The 17662-nt window shown below is 39.0% G+C and overlaps 1 protein-coding gene across 2 annotated transcripts in view; it reads right to left on the bottom strand.

The window, feature by feature from the left end:
• The window catches only part of Herc2 (HECT and RLD domain containing E3 ubiquitin protein ligase 2), a 184166-nt gene that overhangs the window by 123676 nt on the left and 42828 nt on the right, over positions 1-17662 (bottom strand). For both annotated transcript variants that reach the window (XM_055607517.1, XM_055607518.1), the window contains exons 11-20: positions 17451-17639; positions 16555-16706; positions 14181-14338; positions 13976-14089; positions 10033-10284; positions 8253-8446; positions 5893-6093; positions 2171-2399; positions 1929-2053; positions 655-833 (exon numbers count right to left, since the gene is read on the bottom strand). In XM_055607517.1, coding sequence (XP_055463492.1) covers positions 655-833; positions 1929-2053; positions 2171-2399; positions 5893-6093; positions 8253-8446; positions 10033-10284; positions 13976-14089; positions 14181-14338; positions 16555-16706; positions 17451-17639 — 1793 coding nt within the window. The remainder of the gene's footprint in view (positions 1-654; positions 834-1928; positions 2054-2170; positions 2400-5892; positions 6094-8252; positions 8447-10032; positions 10285-13975; positions 14090-14180; positions 14339-16554; positions 16707-17450; positions 17640-17662) is intronic.

Genomic DNA, 17662 nt, shown 5'->3' with positions numbered 1-17662 from the left:
TATATATATATATATATATATATATATATATATATATATATATAAAACTTTAATATATAATATCATGCAATGGTACAGTGAGGCTTTTGGTTTTATCTTTTTGTTTTGACTTTCGAGACTTAGTTCTTTTCTTGGCTAAATACTATGAAGTTTTAAAAAGTAACCTTGCCAGGGCTACAGAGATGGCTCAGCAGTTAAGAACACGGACTGCTCTTCCAAAGGACCTGGGTTCATTTCCCGGCACCCACATGGAAGTTCACAACTGTCTGTAATTCCAGTTATAGGGGATCTGACACCCTAACACAGACATACATGCAGGCAGATAACGTGTACATAATGTACATGAAGTAAAAAATATTAAAGTAACCTTGCCATGATTGTTAAAATTTGCATTCCCCTGCTTACTAATGGGCATAAGAATATTTTTCTATTTCCTGATATTCCAATTGTAAAGTATTACAAACCTCTTCATAGCCTCTCTTCTTACCCATGCTTAAGAATCTTTTCTTCGCTCTAAAAGTCTACCCTAGGTAATCTTTGGAGTAAGTCTCCAACAACTAGACCCATTTTTGAAGCTTTAGGGCTAGATTTCACTAAATTAATATTTAAAACAGTACTTGCTTACTAAAATGTAACACAGCTAATACTATTTACCTAAGAAGTTGCTGTATGAGTTGAACTAGAGGCAAACACTGTTTGCCAGACGATTCATAGATCCCAGTATTAATTAAGTCTTTATCAAGAGGAGTCCTACTTCTATGAAATGTTGAGGCATTGGCTTCTTGTTCATCAATTTCTTTTTCCTTCTGTGCTTCTTTTTTTGCTTCTATATCCTGAAATTCATAAAACAAACTGGTGAGCACTGACCTCAAAGGCACCACCACAGTCCTAGCCTCAGATGCTGATACACACAGCTCACAACCTGTTGGCATGGCCTGTCACAAACCCCACTTCTTATGTCTGGACAACATATGTACCTAGTGCTGGTGGAGGCATCAGATGCCCTAGAACTTGAATTAGACACTGTAAGCTATCATGTGGGTGCTGGGAATCAAATCAAGGTCCTCTGGAAGAGCAGCAACCAGTACTCTTACTGCTAAGTCATCAATTGGGCCCCAAGATAATGAAATCTTTGCTACAATTCTGACAAATTCTGAGCATTTGCTGACTACACAGTGTATGTTGTTAAGGTCAGGAAAAATCTGCATAGCTTGCACATAGCTGGTTCAAATGTGAGAAACATTGAGGGCCTCTGGGAATCTGTATATACGCATGCATCCTAGGACTCAACAAATGTCATGGAAAAAAATACCTGCTCAAAAAATTAGCACCCACTTTCTCACCTGAATAAAATGATGAATGCAATTATCCTAATGATCATAGTAGACTTAAAACCAAAATAAGCAAGCATCCTTCCATAAAAGACTAAATAAACAGTGTTAGAATCATTCAATGGAGTACTTTTCTGTAATAAAAACCATTAAATAATTCTCAATCATAAAAACAAAGAAATATAAACAGTGTTGTGGGTGAATACGAAACCCATCAATTGAGGCAAGAGAAGAGGTACTAGGACCTACTATTTCACTTTCATGACATTCAAAGCATATAATCAGAGGGGAGTAGCTGAATGCAAAGGACATAAGGATATTTCAGGTTGATGAAATTAGTCTGTGATGGAAGTATCAAATTTACTTTAGTAGACATTTAAGGTAGGATCATTTTATCACAAGTACTACTTCCATCACTTTTAAATTAGTAAAACCAAAGAGTTTAAGATTTAAAATGTTATATGTAACTAAAAGTTTCCATTTGGGTTCTTCAATGTTTATGGTCATGATTCCATATGTACAAGTACACAGTTTTCAATCTCAACTCTACACTAAGTAAAATCACTCATCGGCTCCTCTGCACTCCTAGAGCCATACCTGGATTTCTGCAGTAATTGCTGCATTTAATGCTGACTCTAATCCTCCATCAGCCATCAAGCTGCCAACTAAAAGATCAATCATGAATCGACGACCGGGACTTATATTCACTTCATTGCCTGAAACTGAAAAGAGGGGGTTTGTTTTGTTTGGTTTGATGTTTGCTTTTGCCAATTTTAGTAAGTGCCACCCCATCCCCATACTCCTATTTGTACCCAATTCTGCACCTAACAAAAGCTCACCTGTGCAGGGCAAGAGTGCTGAGAGCGCCCTGGCACGCTCCTCAGCTGTGGGCAGTAGCACAGACCAGCCACTCTGCAGCACAGCCTGGGCAGCTGACTGCACAGTACTCAGCACACCTGCACTGCTGGCCAGGGTCACCACAGTCTGCTTCAGGCTGTTCAGGAGCACACTGCCCAGACCTAAACCAAGGAATTCCGGGTCAACCTGGTGACTAATGGCAGCATGCAACTATAAAAAGGAAAAAGAAATTATTTAGAACATCCATAAGCAAATGTATTTTTCCAAACTCTAAAGACTGAATAAAACATAATTTGAAATATTATTTATGTAAACAAAATTAACTTCTCAGTTTAAGTCAAGTATCCTTTATCAAAAATGCTTCAGTGTTTCAAATTTTGGAATATTTTTACATATATGAGGTACCTTAAGGGACTCATGTATCATACAAAGTTTATTTATGGTTCATACAAACCTTATGCATGTAGCCTGGACATAATTTTAAATATCTTTTCACATGAAGTAGTTGGCATACACTGAATTTTCCACCTACAGAACCATGTTAACATTGAAAAAGTTTAAAATTGGGACCATTTTAAATTTTAGATTTTCAGATTAGAAAGACTGAACCTTATATAAAAATTTAAAAACTATATTAAAAAAATTAACCACTAGCATTGGGAATTCTCATTGAAAAGCACTACAAAAAAACAATTTATTACCAGAACTGAATATGCAACTGTGAGAGCAAAGTCAGCACAAAGGACTAAATAATGTAGAAGTAACAACAATCTGCATCCAACAGGAAAATGTCTGTAACCAACTGCAATTTAAAACTAAATAGCCAAATAACAGGACACCAGCAAAATCTTCTGGGCAAAACAAGAACACAGACACAATAGGAGCCAAAGGTTCCAGTTTTAAAAGGCAGAGACCAGACTTGGGCTTTAGATCAGCCATCTAAGAACAGAAGAGCGGCCCCCAAGGTCCTTACAACAATGTGCTAAGCCTGAGCTGTCCCTAGTGTCTGCCAGCCTACTGTGACAGAGGCCACATATTCCCATGCAGCCTCCAGGACAGAGAATCATGAGGAACCAGGGAGTCAGCCTATTCTTTGAGCAGCTTTAGGACAGCAGCCTACTGTCCATCAAGCACAGGTTTCAGAGGTTAAAAATGAGCACCTGATCCAGCTACAACAGAAGCAAATACAAAACTGTCTTCTAGGGTCACTGTAACAGCTTATACCAAAGGGAAACCACAAGGCATTACCTGCAACAAGCTAACATGAGGGAGAATCTTTGCCAAAGTAAATTATGTCTCTGGAGATGGTGGCAAACAAACAAACAAACAAAAAGGAAAGATAAAAATGCATGCCAGTATATGTAAATGTTCTTAAAAGTCAAAGATCAGCAGGCCAGTGAGACTGAGTAGCCATTAAAGTCACTTACCACCAAGCCTAACGCCCTAAATTCCAACCTTAGGACCTACATGGTAGAAGGAGAACTGACTTCTACAAGTTACCCTCTGACCTACCCACACAAATACATACATACATACACACATAAACAAACAAATAAGTAAATGTTATTTAAAATTTTTTAATCAAGGTTGGGGCTGGAACCATGGCTCATCAGTTAACAGTCCTTAGTTATAAAAGACACGGTTTAATTTCCAGCACCCATGTCTGCAGGCTCACAATGACCTGTAATTCCAATTCCAGGGAATCTGATGCTCTCTTCTGGCCACCCATGTGAGCACCCACAGACATATACTCATACAGACATACACACAAATACATATAAATAAAAGTAATAAAAATAAACCTTAAAAAAAGTAAAGAGCAAGCAGAGAGGTGGTGGTGCACACCTTTAATCCCAGCAGTAAGTAGGCAGAGGCAGGCAGATCTCTATGGGAAAGCCTTGTCTACAGAGCAAGTTCTAGGACAGCCAGGGTTACACAGAGAAACCCTATGTCAAAAAACCACAGAAGAATAATAAAAAATATCTAGATGCCAGAAGACAAAAATATTGTGACCAAAACAAAGACCTCAAAACTGACCAAATTCTATAGAAAATAGTTACAAAAACAAAACTCTTAACGTGCACAGGGCCAGGTAAGCTCCCTTGTATTCCTTGTGCATATGTCCAGTCCTCTTGCATACACAGAGGCTCCAGCTGGTGCTGGGGAAATGTGCTTGAATCAGCACCTTGTAAACTACCCCAAATAAATTGTTAAATAAATAAGCAATTCAGTCAGGGTCTGTTGAGCTAAAGGAACAATCTTTCAGTTGAAGAAAAGAACTGAGTAAACCACTTAGAGCAAAAAAGATTAAGAGATGAATAGCAGAAAAAGACAAAGATTTAAAACTATCAAAGAAGTCATGACAGGTAAGACAATAAAAAAAAAAAAAAAAAGCCCAACATATTTGTTAAACATCCGCTAGGGAGACGTAGATTAAAAGTAGAGAGCAATTTCAAATTTAATGAAAACATGAAATATCGGACTAAGTACCATCCATAACCTCAAGTTCCATCTAGAAAAGCGTCACCTAGACAGAACATATGAAAGGCTAGGAGAAAGGCAGATTAGCTCCAAAGCATCAAGTATACCATCAACCACAGAAGGCCTATTTTCAGTAAAACTTTTTCAAAGTGCTAATAAAAAAAGGAGATGACCTGGAACCAGGGTACAGCTGAGTGGTAAAGCACTTGCTCAGCATATATGATACCATAGGTTCGTTCCCAGAATTCAGGGTGTAACCCCCTTTAACTTAAAAAGCTGAACCTTAATGATATCTTGAAAAGCTAAAATAAACTTTTTTTCAGACTTTACATCTCACATGCCCTGAAGGGAAAAAAAGAAAACCTTTATGAAGAAATGAGCTAAACCCGGAAGACTGGGTACATTATCAACTGGCTACTGGGAAAAACAAAAGACTACATTTTGAGTGTGGCATCTTTAAACATTCTATTAGAGAAAAATAAAAAAAAAAAAAATTACACTATTTCACCAACCCTACAGTACTTTTGTTACTGTTTTATAATCCATAAAATCAGACCATTTCCTAAAGTTAGCACTCACATGCACAGAACCACACAGAGATATATATACACACATAATTTAAAAAATAAAATATTTTCAAAATAAGTCTGTAGCCTACAATTATAATTAGAAATGTTCTCTTTCAGAGGCAAACAAGGTAACAGTATACCTTGGATCTAAGTGAGAGAAAGGCAGCTTAAGATCCTACTACAGGTCTAAGAAAGGGAGACTAGGAGAAAGGCTGGGTGATCTTCATAGCCATTCTTCACTGTGAGGAAGTGAGATGTTGATAGGCAAGCTTACTGAATACAGCTTTCACAGTCCAAAAGACAGTCCAGCTAGAGCTGGTCTCTCAACTGGACTTTACCTCTCTTTACTATCTCACAGGCATTTCTCCATCCATACTCTCCCCAGATGACTGTAAGGAAGATGATTATGGCAGAAATGACTGAATCTGTATATACTCTGACCTATATGCAATGAGTGACATTGAGGAAAAACAAACAAGATCAAGTATTTAAAACCTTATACACATTACTCCATCACAGTCTTATTTTAAAGTACTTTTAATGTTTCATTACCAGTTCATCTAACAGGCTAACACTCACATTCAGTACCCACAAATATACTCATGAATTCCAGAGGCACCTATAAAGGGGCAGGAACCACAAAGAGTTAATACCTGAAGTCGGAGAAGATTCAGTGTGGCCACAGCCATGCATTCTTTCTCTTGTGGTGGGGGCCAGTCGGCAGTGCCATCCATTCCCTCACTTACTTGACGCAGGAGGAGATCCAGCTGCTCAAAAGTCATTGAGCAGATGTCCACCACAAAAGGGACACGAAGGCCAATGGACCACTCAGAACAAGATGACCATGCAAAGCTCTGTGCAAGAAAAAAAAAAAAGGAACCCTAACATGAAACCTATAAATTAACCTATGGTCTGTTTCACTGGAGAGACTTAACCACTCCATATCATGAAAATGCCCAAAGTTAGACTTACTCATCCCTCTACATCTCCAAATTCATGGCTGTCTAGCTTACATACTATCTACAATTTTCTTTCCTGTTTCACCATCCCACCTCATTTCCACACCTAAAAAACTAAAAAGCTTTTTCCAAACTGTTTTCTCTCACAAAATTACTAATCTATATGAATGGATGGGAGTAAATAATCAAGCCACTTACAGTGGTTCCACAGCTCTAAGTAGAAAGCATATGAGGTGTAGATACACAACCCTCCTAAGAATGAGACTGAAATACACCATCAGTATAACGTATCTAACTAACAGTTACAGAACAGTTCACCTAGAAGTAGTTTACTGAGAGGAAAATCTATAGCATCAAATACTTGGAGACAAAAAAAGGGCTAAACCCAATGATCCAGGATTCCACTTTAAATAACTTACAAGTAAGCCTAAAGCAAGATGAATTGAAAGACACTTTATAAAAGAGGGAAAAGCAACATAGTTAACAAAAATAAGGAGCAAAAAATTAACTACAAATAATTATTTTAAAAGGTCATCAAAATTAAACCTTTAAGGAAAGAAAAACTGAAACAAAATATATATATACTAATTACTAGTATCTAAGAAGCATATGACCTCAAACTGTTAGTCAGAGAATACTTTAAAAAAAAAAAAAGTATACATTAATTGGACAACTATAACAGAATGGAACTATTACTGAGGGCCACTAACAGGGAAAACCTATCTATGAAATAGAAACCATGAATGCCTCTTTATCTGCTAAAGAAATTGAATTCCTAGTGAAATTGTATTTCTAGTTTTGTTTCTAGGTTCAGATGAATTCACAAACATTTAAAGAAGAAGTAGCTCAATATATAATCTCTTTTAGAAAACACAAGGAGAGCCAGGCATGGTGGCACACTCCTGTATTCCCAGCAACCTGGAAGGCAGAGCCAGGAAGATCTGTGAGTTTGAGACAAGCCTATTCTCAAATTGAATCCAGGAGAATCAAGACTACATAGAGAAATACTGTCTTAAAAAAAAAAGAAGAAGAAGAAAGAAAAGAAAGAGAAAGAGAGAGAAAGAAAGAGAAAAAGAGAGAAAGAAAGAAAGAGAAAAAAAGAAAGAGAGAGAAAGAAAGAAAGAAAGAAAGAGAGAAAGAGAGAGAAAGAAAGAGAGAGAGAAAGAAAGAGAGAAAGAGAAGAAAGAAAAAGAGAAAAAAGAGAGAAAGAAAGAGAAGAGAGAGAGAAAGAAAGAAAGAGAGAAAGAAAGAAAAAGAGAAAAAAGAAAGAAAGAGAGAGAGAAAAGAAAGAAAGAGAAAGAGAGAAAGAGAAGAAAGAAAAAGAGAAAAAAGAGAGAAAGAAATAGAGAAAGAAAGAGAAGAAAGAGAGGGAGAAAGAAAGGAAGGAAGGAAGGAAGGAAGGAAGGAAGGAAGGAAGGAAGGAAGGAAGGAAGGAAGGAAGGAAGGATGGAAGAAAAGAAAGAGAAAGGAAGAAAGGAAAGAAAAAGAAAAAGAAAAAAAAGCACAAGGGAAAGTGCCACAATTCTTTTCATGCAGCCAGCTTTACCCTGATAGAAGTCAAGTAAGAAAACAGCACAAAGAAAACCACATGCCAATAACCCTACAATGTACACACACACACACACACAAATAATATCAGCACAAGTAAAACCTATAAGCATCAAAAGGATAAACACCACGACTATATTAGTCAGTATTTGAAAACCAGTATTTAAAAAAAAAAAAAACCTACATAATCTAAAGAAAAATATTTTTGAATGAATTTTAGCATCCATTTAGAGTACTTCCCCCCTCCCAAGAAAAAAGAAGCAACCCACAGCCAACAGTGAAGAGCTAGAGTTAGAGGGTGGGCGGAAGATAGATAGAAGAGAGGGAGAACATGCTGTCTCTACAATGTAATAGAAAACGCTAAAAGAACTACATGAAGTAACGTGGTTTGAAACAACTGCAAGATAAAAGCTCAACACATAAAAATTGGTATTTCTACACACTAGCAGTAAACATCTGGAAAATGAAATTGGAGAAAACACCAAACCTAACTATGTAGTCAGTACCTGGGCAGGCCCACAGGCAATTCCAACAATATGTTTGGTGTCCAGTCCCGGCAGTGCAGTAGGTTCTGGCTTGGTCACACGCAAAGTGTCAAAGTGCTGGCACTGATCATTGCTCCCCCAACTGTGTACCTCACTGTCTTCTGTCAGAGCAAGGCAGTGGGTGGAGCCGGCAGCCACATCAATCACCTTCTTCCCTAGAGAAAAGATGGGACCAGTTTCACCATTAAACCTATGGCTGTAGTTCCAAGGACATCAGCTCAGAGCTACAGAAGAACAGAAAGCATTCAATATTAATTTCTGAAAAATAACACGTACCTTTAATTTATTTGATTTGACTATGCTATCAAAATACATGCCATGCTTTGTCAACTATGATTTAACACTATGAACAAAACAGCTGATGAGCAAAGAAGACTCCCAGTGACCAAGGCATTAACATACTATAAAACAGAGCTGATGAACCAAGAATCGACACGCCTCACTTAAAAGTCCCATTTCCAAACCCTCTCAATAAAGAAAAAAAAAAGAAAATAAAAAATGAATTAATGCAAAGATCCACTAAACTAGTCCTTGAAACAAAATGCAAGCCAAATCCTGTATTTGTGAATAAACTTTCATGGGAGCACAACAGGCCTACTCCCTTAATAATTAATAAGCTAGTCCTTAAGAAGAAGGCTGCCACAGAGGAAGACAATGCAGCCACTTCTGATGAGACCTGATAGAATAGGATTAGAAGGAAGGGGAGGAGGACCTCCCCTATCAGTGGACTTGGGGAGGAACATGGGTGAAGAAGGGAGGAGGGTGGGATTGGAAGGGGAGTAGGGAGAGAGCTACAGGGGGGATACAAAGTGAATAAACTGTAATTAATAAAAAATATATATCAAAAAAAAAAAAAAAAAGAAGAAGAAGGATGCCTACCAGAGAGGCTTGGTGGGGCAAGCCTTTGATCCCAGCACTCAGGGAGGCAGAGGCAAGCAGATGGCTGTGAGTTCAAGGCCAACTTAGTCTACAAAGCAAGTCCAAGACCACCAGGGCTAGACAGAGAAACCCTGTCTAGAAAAAAAAAGGGGGGGGCTGCCTCACTCTGAACTAAATAAAATACCAAAGGGCCCAACAGACAATATATGTACTGACCTTGCCTGACTCACTGACCTTACCCTACTCTGCTTTCTTGTCAACTCATCTGTACTTCACCAGCTCCCCCTTAGGGTAAAATGGAGACAACCTACAATCCCACTAGACCAAACATTATGGGGGGAAAAAGCAGAGTTTTCCCTTTATAACGTCCATGGTTGTAATGGCTCCATCCCCAAACATGCCATTCCTAGTAAGAGTGCCTGAGGCAATGTGGGGATCTCTCAGAGATGGTCCACACTCTGCTACAGTGAGCAGGACACTACAGAGGACCCTGCACTCATACCCACACTCTTGACTTCCCTTTCCCCCCCAATCTCCAATGCACATTGGACAGTTCTGTAAACTAAGCATGTATGCCTTACCACCAAAGGACAAGGTCATCTCAGACAAACTTGGGAGGATTCAAGCCTACTTCCCACTGGGACCCCACAACACAAGTCTCAGAGTAAATAAAAGGTAAATTTGATGAAAATAATTTTAGGCCATTATTTAAAATAGATAAACCACTTTCCATTAGTGATAGCTATCAATGCGTTAGTAAGTTTCTAATGACATTCCATTCACTGGATATAAACTAAGAAAATAAATCTGAAGATTTCTAAAGAACAGATCCATAAGGACTTAATTTTACTCCTGTAATCACCTTGCAAACCTTCCAAGAGCTTGGGATAACGGACATGTTCTTCTGTTCCATGTCCAAGCCTCTGATTGTCACCTTTTCCCCATGAATAAACTTGGCCATCTTTTGTCAAAGCAATAGAAAACTGACTTCCACAGCGAACTTTGATGACATCTAAATCTTGAAGTTTTTCTATCAGTTTTGGGGTTTTGCAGCCATCACTTCCACCTCTACCCAACTTCCCATAGTCTCCATCTCCCCAAGACCACACTTGGCCTAGAAAATACAAACAGCAAACACATGTAAGTAAAAATCATTGCACATCTCAATAGAAGTTTTAAATGACTGAAAATGATATAATCCATAAAACAGAAAAATCAATCTTACCTAAATATAGTTAATACTACACAGGTTATTGACTAAATGTAATCTCACTTATATTGCAGGTTGATATATTAGCAATTGAAAACAAGAGCTAGAGATATGGCACAGTAGTTTAGAATACTTAATGTTCTTGAGAGGATTCAGTTTTCCATTCTGCACTCACAGCCATTCTTAATTCCAGTTCTAGAGGACTGGCACCTCTCTTCTGCCTTCTTCAGGCACCACAGACGCACACAATGCACATTCATACTTACAGGAAAAGCATTGATACTCACACAATAAAAATAAATCTTATTTTAAAAGTAAAAGCTGGGCTTTCCTTTTATTTTGATTAAATGGAAAACAAAGTTCTGATTCTTATTTCTGGGGACTAAACACAGAATAAAATTACACTGCTCCAGAAGACATATGCACTGAGGTATGTAGCAATGCTGCAGTTTGCTGGCCACTCTGAAGTCTGTCTGCACACTGCTGTCCCCACCACACTATGGTGCTTCCCAATGTCATGTATCAATGCAGTGTAATTTAATTAAATATGTCATAAAAGGATATAGTACAATTACAAAAGTGGTCTTTAAAACTGAGCTGAGTAACTTGCAAAACTTTAGCATAAGTAAATTGGGAGAGAAAAAAAAACGCTCAGTTACACACTAGTGAAAGTATAAGAGGAAGTCTAGAAAAAATCAGAATGAAAACCACAAGCTGCTTATAAATAATTCTATTCTCATTCTACTTTCAACTGTCCAAACCAAAGATCAATGAACTTTTTCTTAAATATGGTATTTTTACTTAGCCTTTGTGGATGATATAGGCTGTAATAATGACCCAACTATTCGACTGTCACTGGAAAACAGCTGGAAACCACACAATATGGAAGCATTCCAATACAATGCTAGTTGTCATGCTAGGCTAATCCCTGTAAATAATACAATATTAGCAGTTCAGTGAAAAAAAAAACTTAGTGTGCACACATATCTCAGAATATATGCATAATAGTTTACTGTTTACACATGAACCAATGTTTTCAGCAAGCCTATCACCCAAGACCAGACTGCACTGGGCAGGCAGAATGCTTCTACTACACCAGTCACCTCAGAACACAATCATGCAGCAAGAATGCTTCTCTGTTAGAGTTGCACAAGTGTAAGGTGAGCGATATTTCTAACCCTATTCACAGCCACAAACATCATCATGATGTTTCCTAATAGCAATTTTACAAAGAATACTGTAGTGAGAATTCTGGAATTTTGGTTTCTTTAAAAAAACACAGAAATATTATAAGAATATGGTTTTTTTTTTTTTTTTGTTTTAATCCCAGGTATAGGATTAGAGGGCTGCTTTGCAGCAGCAATCTATGATTTGCCTCATGTTCTAGCAAAGCATGGTTTTGCCAGCTGCAGATAATATCTGCAACTGTGTGGCATTTGTATTCTGGGGACTTTTCAGAAGGTATATAAATGCTAGAGGTCTGATAGGTAGGCAGTTGGGTGGTTATTGGTTGCTCTTGGATGTGTTTTGTTATGAAGTTGTGTGTACAAAAGAAAAGAAGATGGAGGAGGAAGAAGGAAAAAGAAGGAAGAGGGAGGAGAAGGAAGATGAAAGAATGAAGGAGAAGAAGAAAGAGGAGGAGGAGGAGGAGAAGAAGAAGAAGAAAAAAAATAGGTATCCTGTATCCTAATAAAAGAAGATAAACTTGCCCCAAGGAGCATGAAGCCCCTAATCAGTAGTAGTCCAACAAGACTGTTGCCCCCTTTCCTCTCAATCCTTTCGTCTCTCACATCTGTTAGGGGGTTACAAGGGAAGAAGAAGAAAAAGAGTGGAAGAAAGAAGAACCCATAAAGTAACTAAATCCAGTTACAGAATATCAAGGACAAAACCCAAGCAAAACTTGCATGACATAGCCAGGAATTTTAACTCCTTTGCTGTCATCCCAGCTACTCAGGAAGCTGAGGAAGACAGGATCTCACAAGCTCAAGGCCCACTGGACAAATTAGCAAAGCTCTGTCACAAAACGAAACAATACAAAACCATACCACCTTAGTTAATAGTTTTACAAACTATGACTCATTCAATAGTGGACATTTAAAAATAATGAAGGGGCTTTTTGGGTGACTACTCTCTCTGGCCTCAAAAAGCAGCACAAACACAATGATCCTAAAAATGTACATTCTATCAACCGTGGGCTCTACATAGATACGGCAGTGCTGAAAAGATTTTATCTTACACTAAAGACATTCTCAACATGCCATTCAAACTCTGTGGAAGAAAACAGACTAAGAAATTGCCCAGTTAATACAAGGACTTACAAGGTACAGATGTAAGACCAACATAATGCAGAGAGAGAAATGTATTGTACAAAATGGATGCATTTCTGCCCATCAAACTTGAATCACTACATAAGAAACACACACAGAGAGAGAGAGAAAGAGAGAAAGGAAAGAAAGAGTGGGAGGAAGGAAGGAAGGAAAGAAGGAAGGAAGGAAGGAAGGAAGGAAGGAAGGAAGGAAGGAAGGAAGGAAGGAAGGAAGGAAGGAAGGACGGACTAGGCATGGTGACAAGCACCTGTAATCCCAGCACTATGTAGTCCAAGCCAAAAGAAAAATGAGTTCACGGACAATAAATGCTACTTCACAAGATACTGTCTCACTAATAAACAAAATTATATAACTAAATATATAACTACAGCTAGTAAGGAAGAGATTTCAACAGTAGAGTACTAAAAAAAAATAAAAAAAAAAAAAACAGTAGAGTACTTAGATATTGGATGCAAGATTCCCAATACTACAAAAAAAAAAGTATGCAATCTCTCTAACAAATACAAAGAGAAAGCTGAAATTAAAAAGCAAGCCATTTCACATCAGATTATAAAGTATACAATGACTATGAAAGATTGGCTGTAATGAGGCAACCAAAGTTAAATGCTGGATATATTAAAAGTAGACAATTCAGAATGTCAATTATCTACTTAGCTATATTTTTTAGCCAAAAAAAATAAAATAAAATAACCACCAGAAAGATGGTAGCCCACAGACAGCCATCTGCTTTCAAGAACCCAAATCCTAGGAAATTTCTGGGGTTCTTCACTGAAGCCACTGAGACCCTCACTGTGGTAATTTGAGTGAGAAATGTCCCCCACAATCTTGGGCATTTGAACACTTGGTTTCCAGCTGTTGTCACTGTCTTGGGGAGGCTTAGGAATAGACTACTGGAGGAAGCCTGTCCCTGGGCAGGGTTTGAGAGTAAATAGCTTCACCCACTTCCTGCTCTGTGCTTGAGTTTAAGATGTGATCTTTCAGGCTCCTCATCCAGCTGCCCTGCCTGCCTCCTGCTATGCCTTCCAGCCAGGATGGACTTAAATCCTCTGGAAACATTACTCAAAAGAAACTCTTCCTCCTACAAGTTGCCTTGGTTATGGTGTTTGATCACAGCAACAAAAAGGTAACCAATACGCTCACCAACCTAAAGGAAGATGGCAGGGAGGGCAGCAGTTGTATGAGGCTCATACAACTCCAAAAGTCACTCATCCAGGCAACAGCCACAGTGTACCAAAGACACTGCCCAGGGAAGAACAAACTCTACATACCATTCTCAGTCACTGCCAGGGTTTGAGCATCCCCACTCCCACACGCAACATCGATGACCTTTAGTCCTTTAAGTCCAGCCACCAGCATTGGAATGGCCTCATCTTCACTGGAGCCTTGAAACAGATACAACTGTCATTCTCAATGCCTCTCAGAAGAAGCAACCTCCTCCTACCCCATGACTAAACTCATGTACAGCAGACATACCATGGCCCAAGCGGCCGTAGTTTCCACGGCCCCAGGTGTACAGCTCCCCCTCAGCAGTGATGGCTGCACTGTATGTGCTCCCACATGCTATGTGCACCACATGCTTCCCAGCCTGCTTTCCTGAGAAAGCCGAAATCACTTTGGGCTCTTCCAGAGGCCTGTGGAAGGAAGGCAACAAACAACATCTTAGGCATTTCAGAGTTACAAAAGCAAATAGGTAATACAAGACTTTTTGCCTTTCTATCTCAAACACCAAACATCACCGTGGCTAAATTGAATCCAAGAAGAGTATCTATTAAAGACTTATACAATGAAGCATCTCTACTGTCCCCAAGCACAGTCAGTCAGCAACAAACTAATGAACTGCTAACACACCCTACAACATGGCTATTCTGCAAAATATTTAGTGAAAGTCAGAAATAAATTCCTATATAATTGACTATAACCAGTTCTAGAAATGGCAAAATAATATGAACAGAGGTCAAGACAAAGGCTGGCAGGAGCTAGAGGGGGAAATCGAATAACAACAAAGAATACAAAGACAAGCCTGGGAGCAATGGTAACACATTCTCTCTTGATTCTGATGGCATGAATTTGCCAAAACCTACCCAATACTAAATCTGATGTGTATGTGGGGGGGAGAGATGGGAAGGAAGAGAGAAACACAGACAGAAGGGGGCAAAGCACACTAAAAAGCATACTGGAGTCTTAGAGTTTACACATTAAAAGTCTGACGAAATAAGATAAAGATAGCAATCTTCATAATTGAGGGAAAATCCAATTAGCAAACCTTCCATGCTTATAATCTGAATTATGCATCTATGATAAATAGCATTTTCAAAGACATGTTTGGCTCACTTTGTGACTGCAGACAAGAATGTGCACAGTAGAGCAAAGCCAGTTACTGCTGGCACAACCCTTCCTTTCTGTTCACCTTAAGTTTGAATTCCTACAAAAGTTTTTCTCCAATTCCTGACTTTTGCACTGATCTTTTTCCTTCCCTGAACTCCTAGAGCAAGGAAGGTTATTCATTTGAATGGTCTCTGCTAATCCTAACTTCCCCAATAAATATTTATATTTATTTATATTTGTATTTACTATATCACTAATTTACTATATTACCTTATAGGTGTATTATAAACACTGCAAAGGAAATAAACTGAATCCACCCTATTGCCTGTTGTCCTGTACGCTGGTGCCTTTGGAGTCCCATGCCAATCCCAACCTCCAGTCTGAGAAAAACAACCATTCCAAAATCCTTTCTTTTTCACAAGTTTTAGCTCATTTTTCTCCATTTTTTACATTGAAGGTTTAGGGGTATTTCTGAACTATAAAATAATGTACCATACATATCACTACTTTTGTTACGGACTGAGATTCTTCCAAGAGAATATTCTAAGTAGTGATGTTTCCATCTCCACCCTCATGGTATAAACAGACCTCCACCTTCCAGTCCCTTCTCTACTACCTCATAGAGAGTCAGAGTTGAGATGTTTCTCACTTGACCGGCCTTCTCTGATCTCATGAAGTAAGCTTGCCCCAGAAATAGCACATCTACCTAGTGCCCAGATCTTCCCACCAGGCTCCACATGTAACAGCACAATATAAAATGGTTCCATTACTCTGTGGAAACTGGCAGATCTCTCAATTTTTACCCTGAGCATTTAAAATATCCATTTTCTGTTTTATTTCTATTCCTTCATAACCAAAAGCTTCAACCTAGTACGGTAAGATCGATTTTTATGCTTATAAGAACAGCATCACGGTTCCTATTGGCAGGAGACAGAGTGAACAACAGTACAATATATGGGAGGTTTCGTATTTAGAAAATATGAAGGGTACAACTGGTAGCCATTGCTAATGCTGGCAAACAGAGCACCCTCTACTTGTGGCAAAGTTCCTAAGGAGTCAGTCATTAAGAATGAATACTTAGGGCTGGAGAGATAGCTCAGTGGTTAAAAGCACTGTCTGCTCCTCCAAAGGACCCAAGTTCAATTCCCAGCACCCACATTGCAGCTCACAACTGTCTGTAACGCCGATTCCAAGGGATCTGACACCTTCACACTAATGCACATAAAATAAAATTAAATAAATTGTAGGGGAAAAAAAGAATGAACACTTGCTAGACATAATAGTCCACACCTTTAATCCCAGCAGAGGCAGGTGAGCTCCAGGGCAGCCAGAAATACACAGTGAGACCATCTCTCAAGAGGAAAGAGAGAGAAAAAGAGAGAATGAAAGAAAGACACATGTTATATCTCTCTCCTTATATAAGCTCTGCAGTAGACAGATGGAAACCACCCCTGACTTTTCCAGTCTGTTGTAAATACAGACAACCAGGCAGCATATCAGTTTCTAAAATGGCAATACATACACAGTGTCCCCATGGCCAAGCCTTCCGCCATCCCCACAGCCCCAGGAGTACACCTCCCCTGTGGCAGCCAGAGCCAGGTAGTGATGACCATCAGAATGGGCAGCAATTTTCACAATGTTTCTGGAGGCAAGACCTTGCACCAGTTGTGGAGCCTAGAAAGGTTAAATCAAGAAGAACATTAGTCAGCCATAGTAGAGAACAATGAAAATAGGATGACTCTCCCATTCATAGTCTCTCTAAGGAAACATACTCAAATGGACAGACTAAGAATCATCAGGGCTTCTGACCTGTTCTCATTTCCAGCCCCTAGAACATTAAGAATTCTTCAGGTGATCCATGGAATGACAAGTGCTGGTATGGAAACCCTAGCACAGGCAGACGGTATAACACAGACACACAGCCCAAGTACTTTCCTTACATGAGAGCACGCATGTCCCAGTGTACCACCATCCTCATCAGACCCCATTCTTTTTTTGTTAACTGCCTTACACATGAAAAACTGGTTTACAAAAAGCAATCATGACTAAAAATGGGAATTACTTAATGAAGTTCTTCATTTCAACTCAAAACCCAGCTGGGCACAGTGGCACACCCCTGTGATCCCAGCACTCTTGTGAGGCAGAGGCAGGTAGATATCTGTGAGTTCAAGACCAGCCTGGTCTACAACGTAACACCAGGACAACCAAGGCTACTCAGAGAAACCTTGCCCCAGAAACACCCCCCAAAAAATAACTCAAAACCCTGATGATTCTAATTATCACAACTAAGATAATTTAACATGACTAATAATACACAATGAACAAACATCAATGACTGAAATCACTATTCCATTAGGCATCTTTGAGCAGGGACCCCACCACTGAGGGAGGCACACAGACACGCTGCACTCTACCTACCAGCATGTCACTGTTGTAAGCCTGTGTGTACACACGGCCGTTGCGAGACAGGATCAAGAAACGCTTTTCTGCACAGGCAACCTGAATTACTCCCAGACTGGCAAGGCCTTCACACTGGATTGGACCAATCACATTGGAATAGTATTTCCATCCTATTAACCCCCAACCTATGACCTCCTGCAATGATCCCTGGAAGAAAACAACAATGTAAA

This window comes from Psammomys obesus, unplaced genomic scaffold, assembly GCF_907164565.1.
Source record: "Psammomys obesus unplaced genomic scaffold, mPsaObe1.curated_primary_1811, whole genome shotgun sequence".
Classification (NCBI taxonomy): domain Eukaryota; kingdom Metazoa; phylum Chordata; class Mammalia; order Rodentia; family Muridae; genus Psammomys; species Psammomys obesus.
Note: the sequence above shows the minus strand (reverse complement) of the source record. Positions and strands in the feature narration are given on the sequence as shown.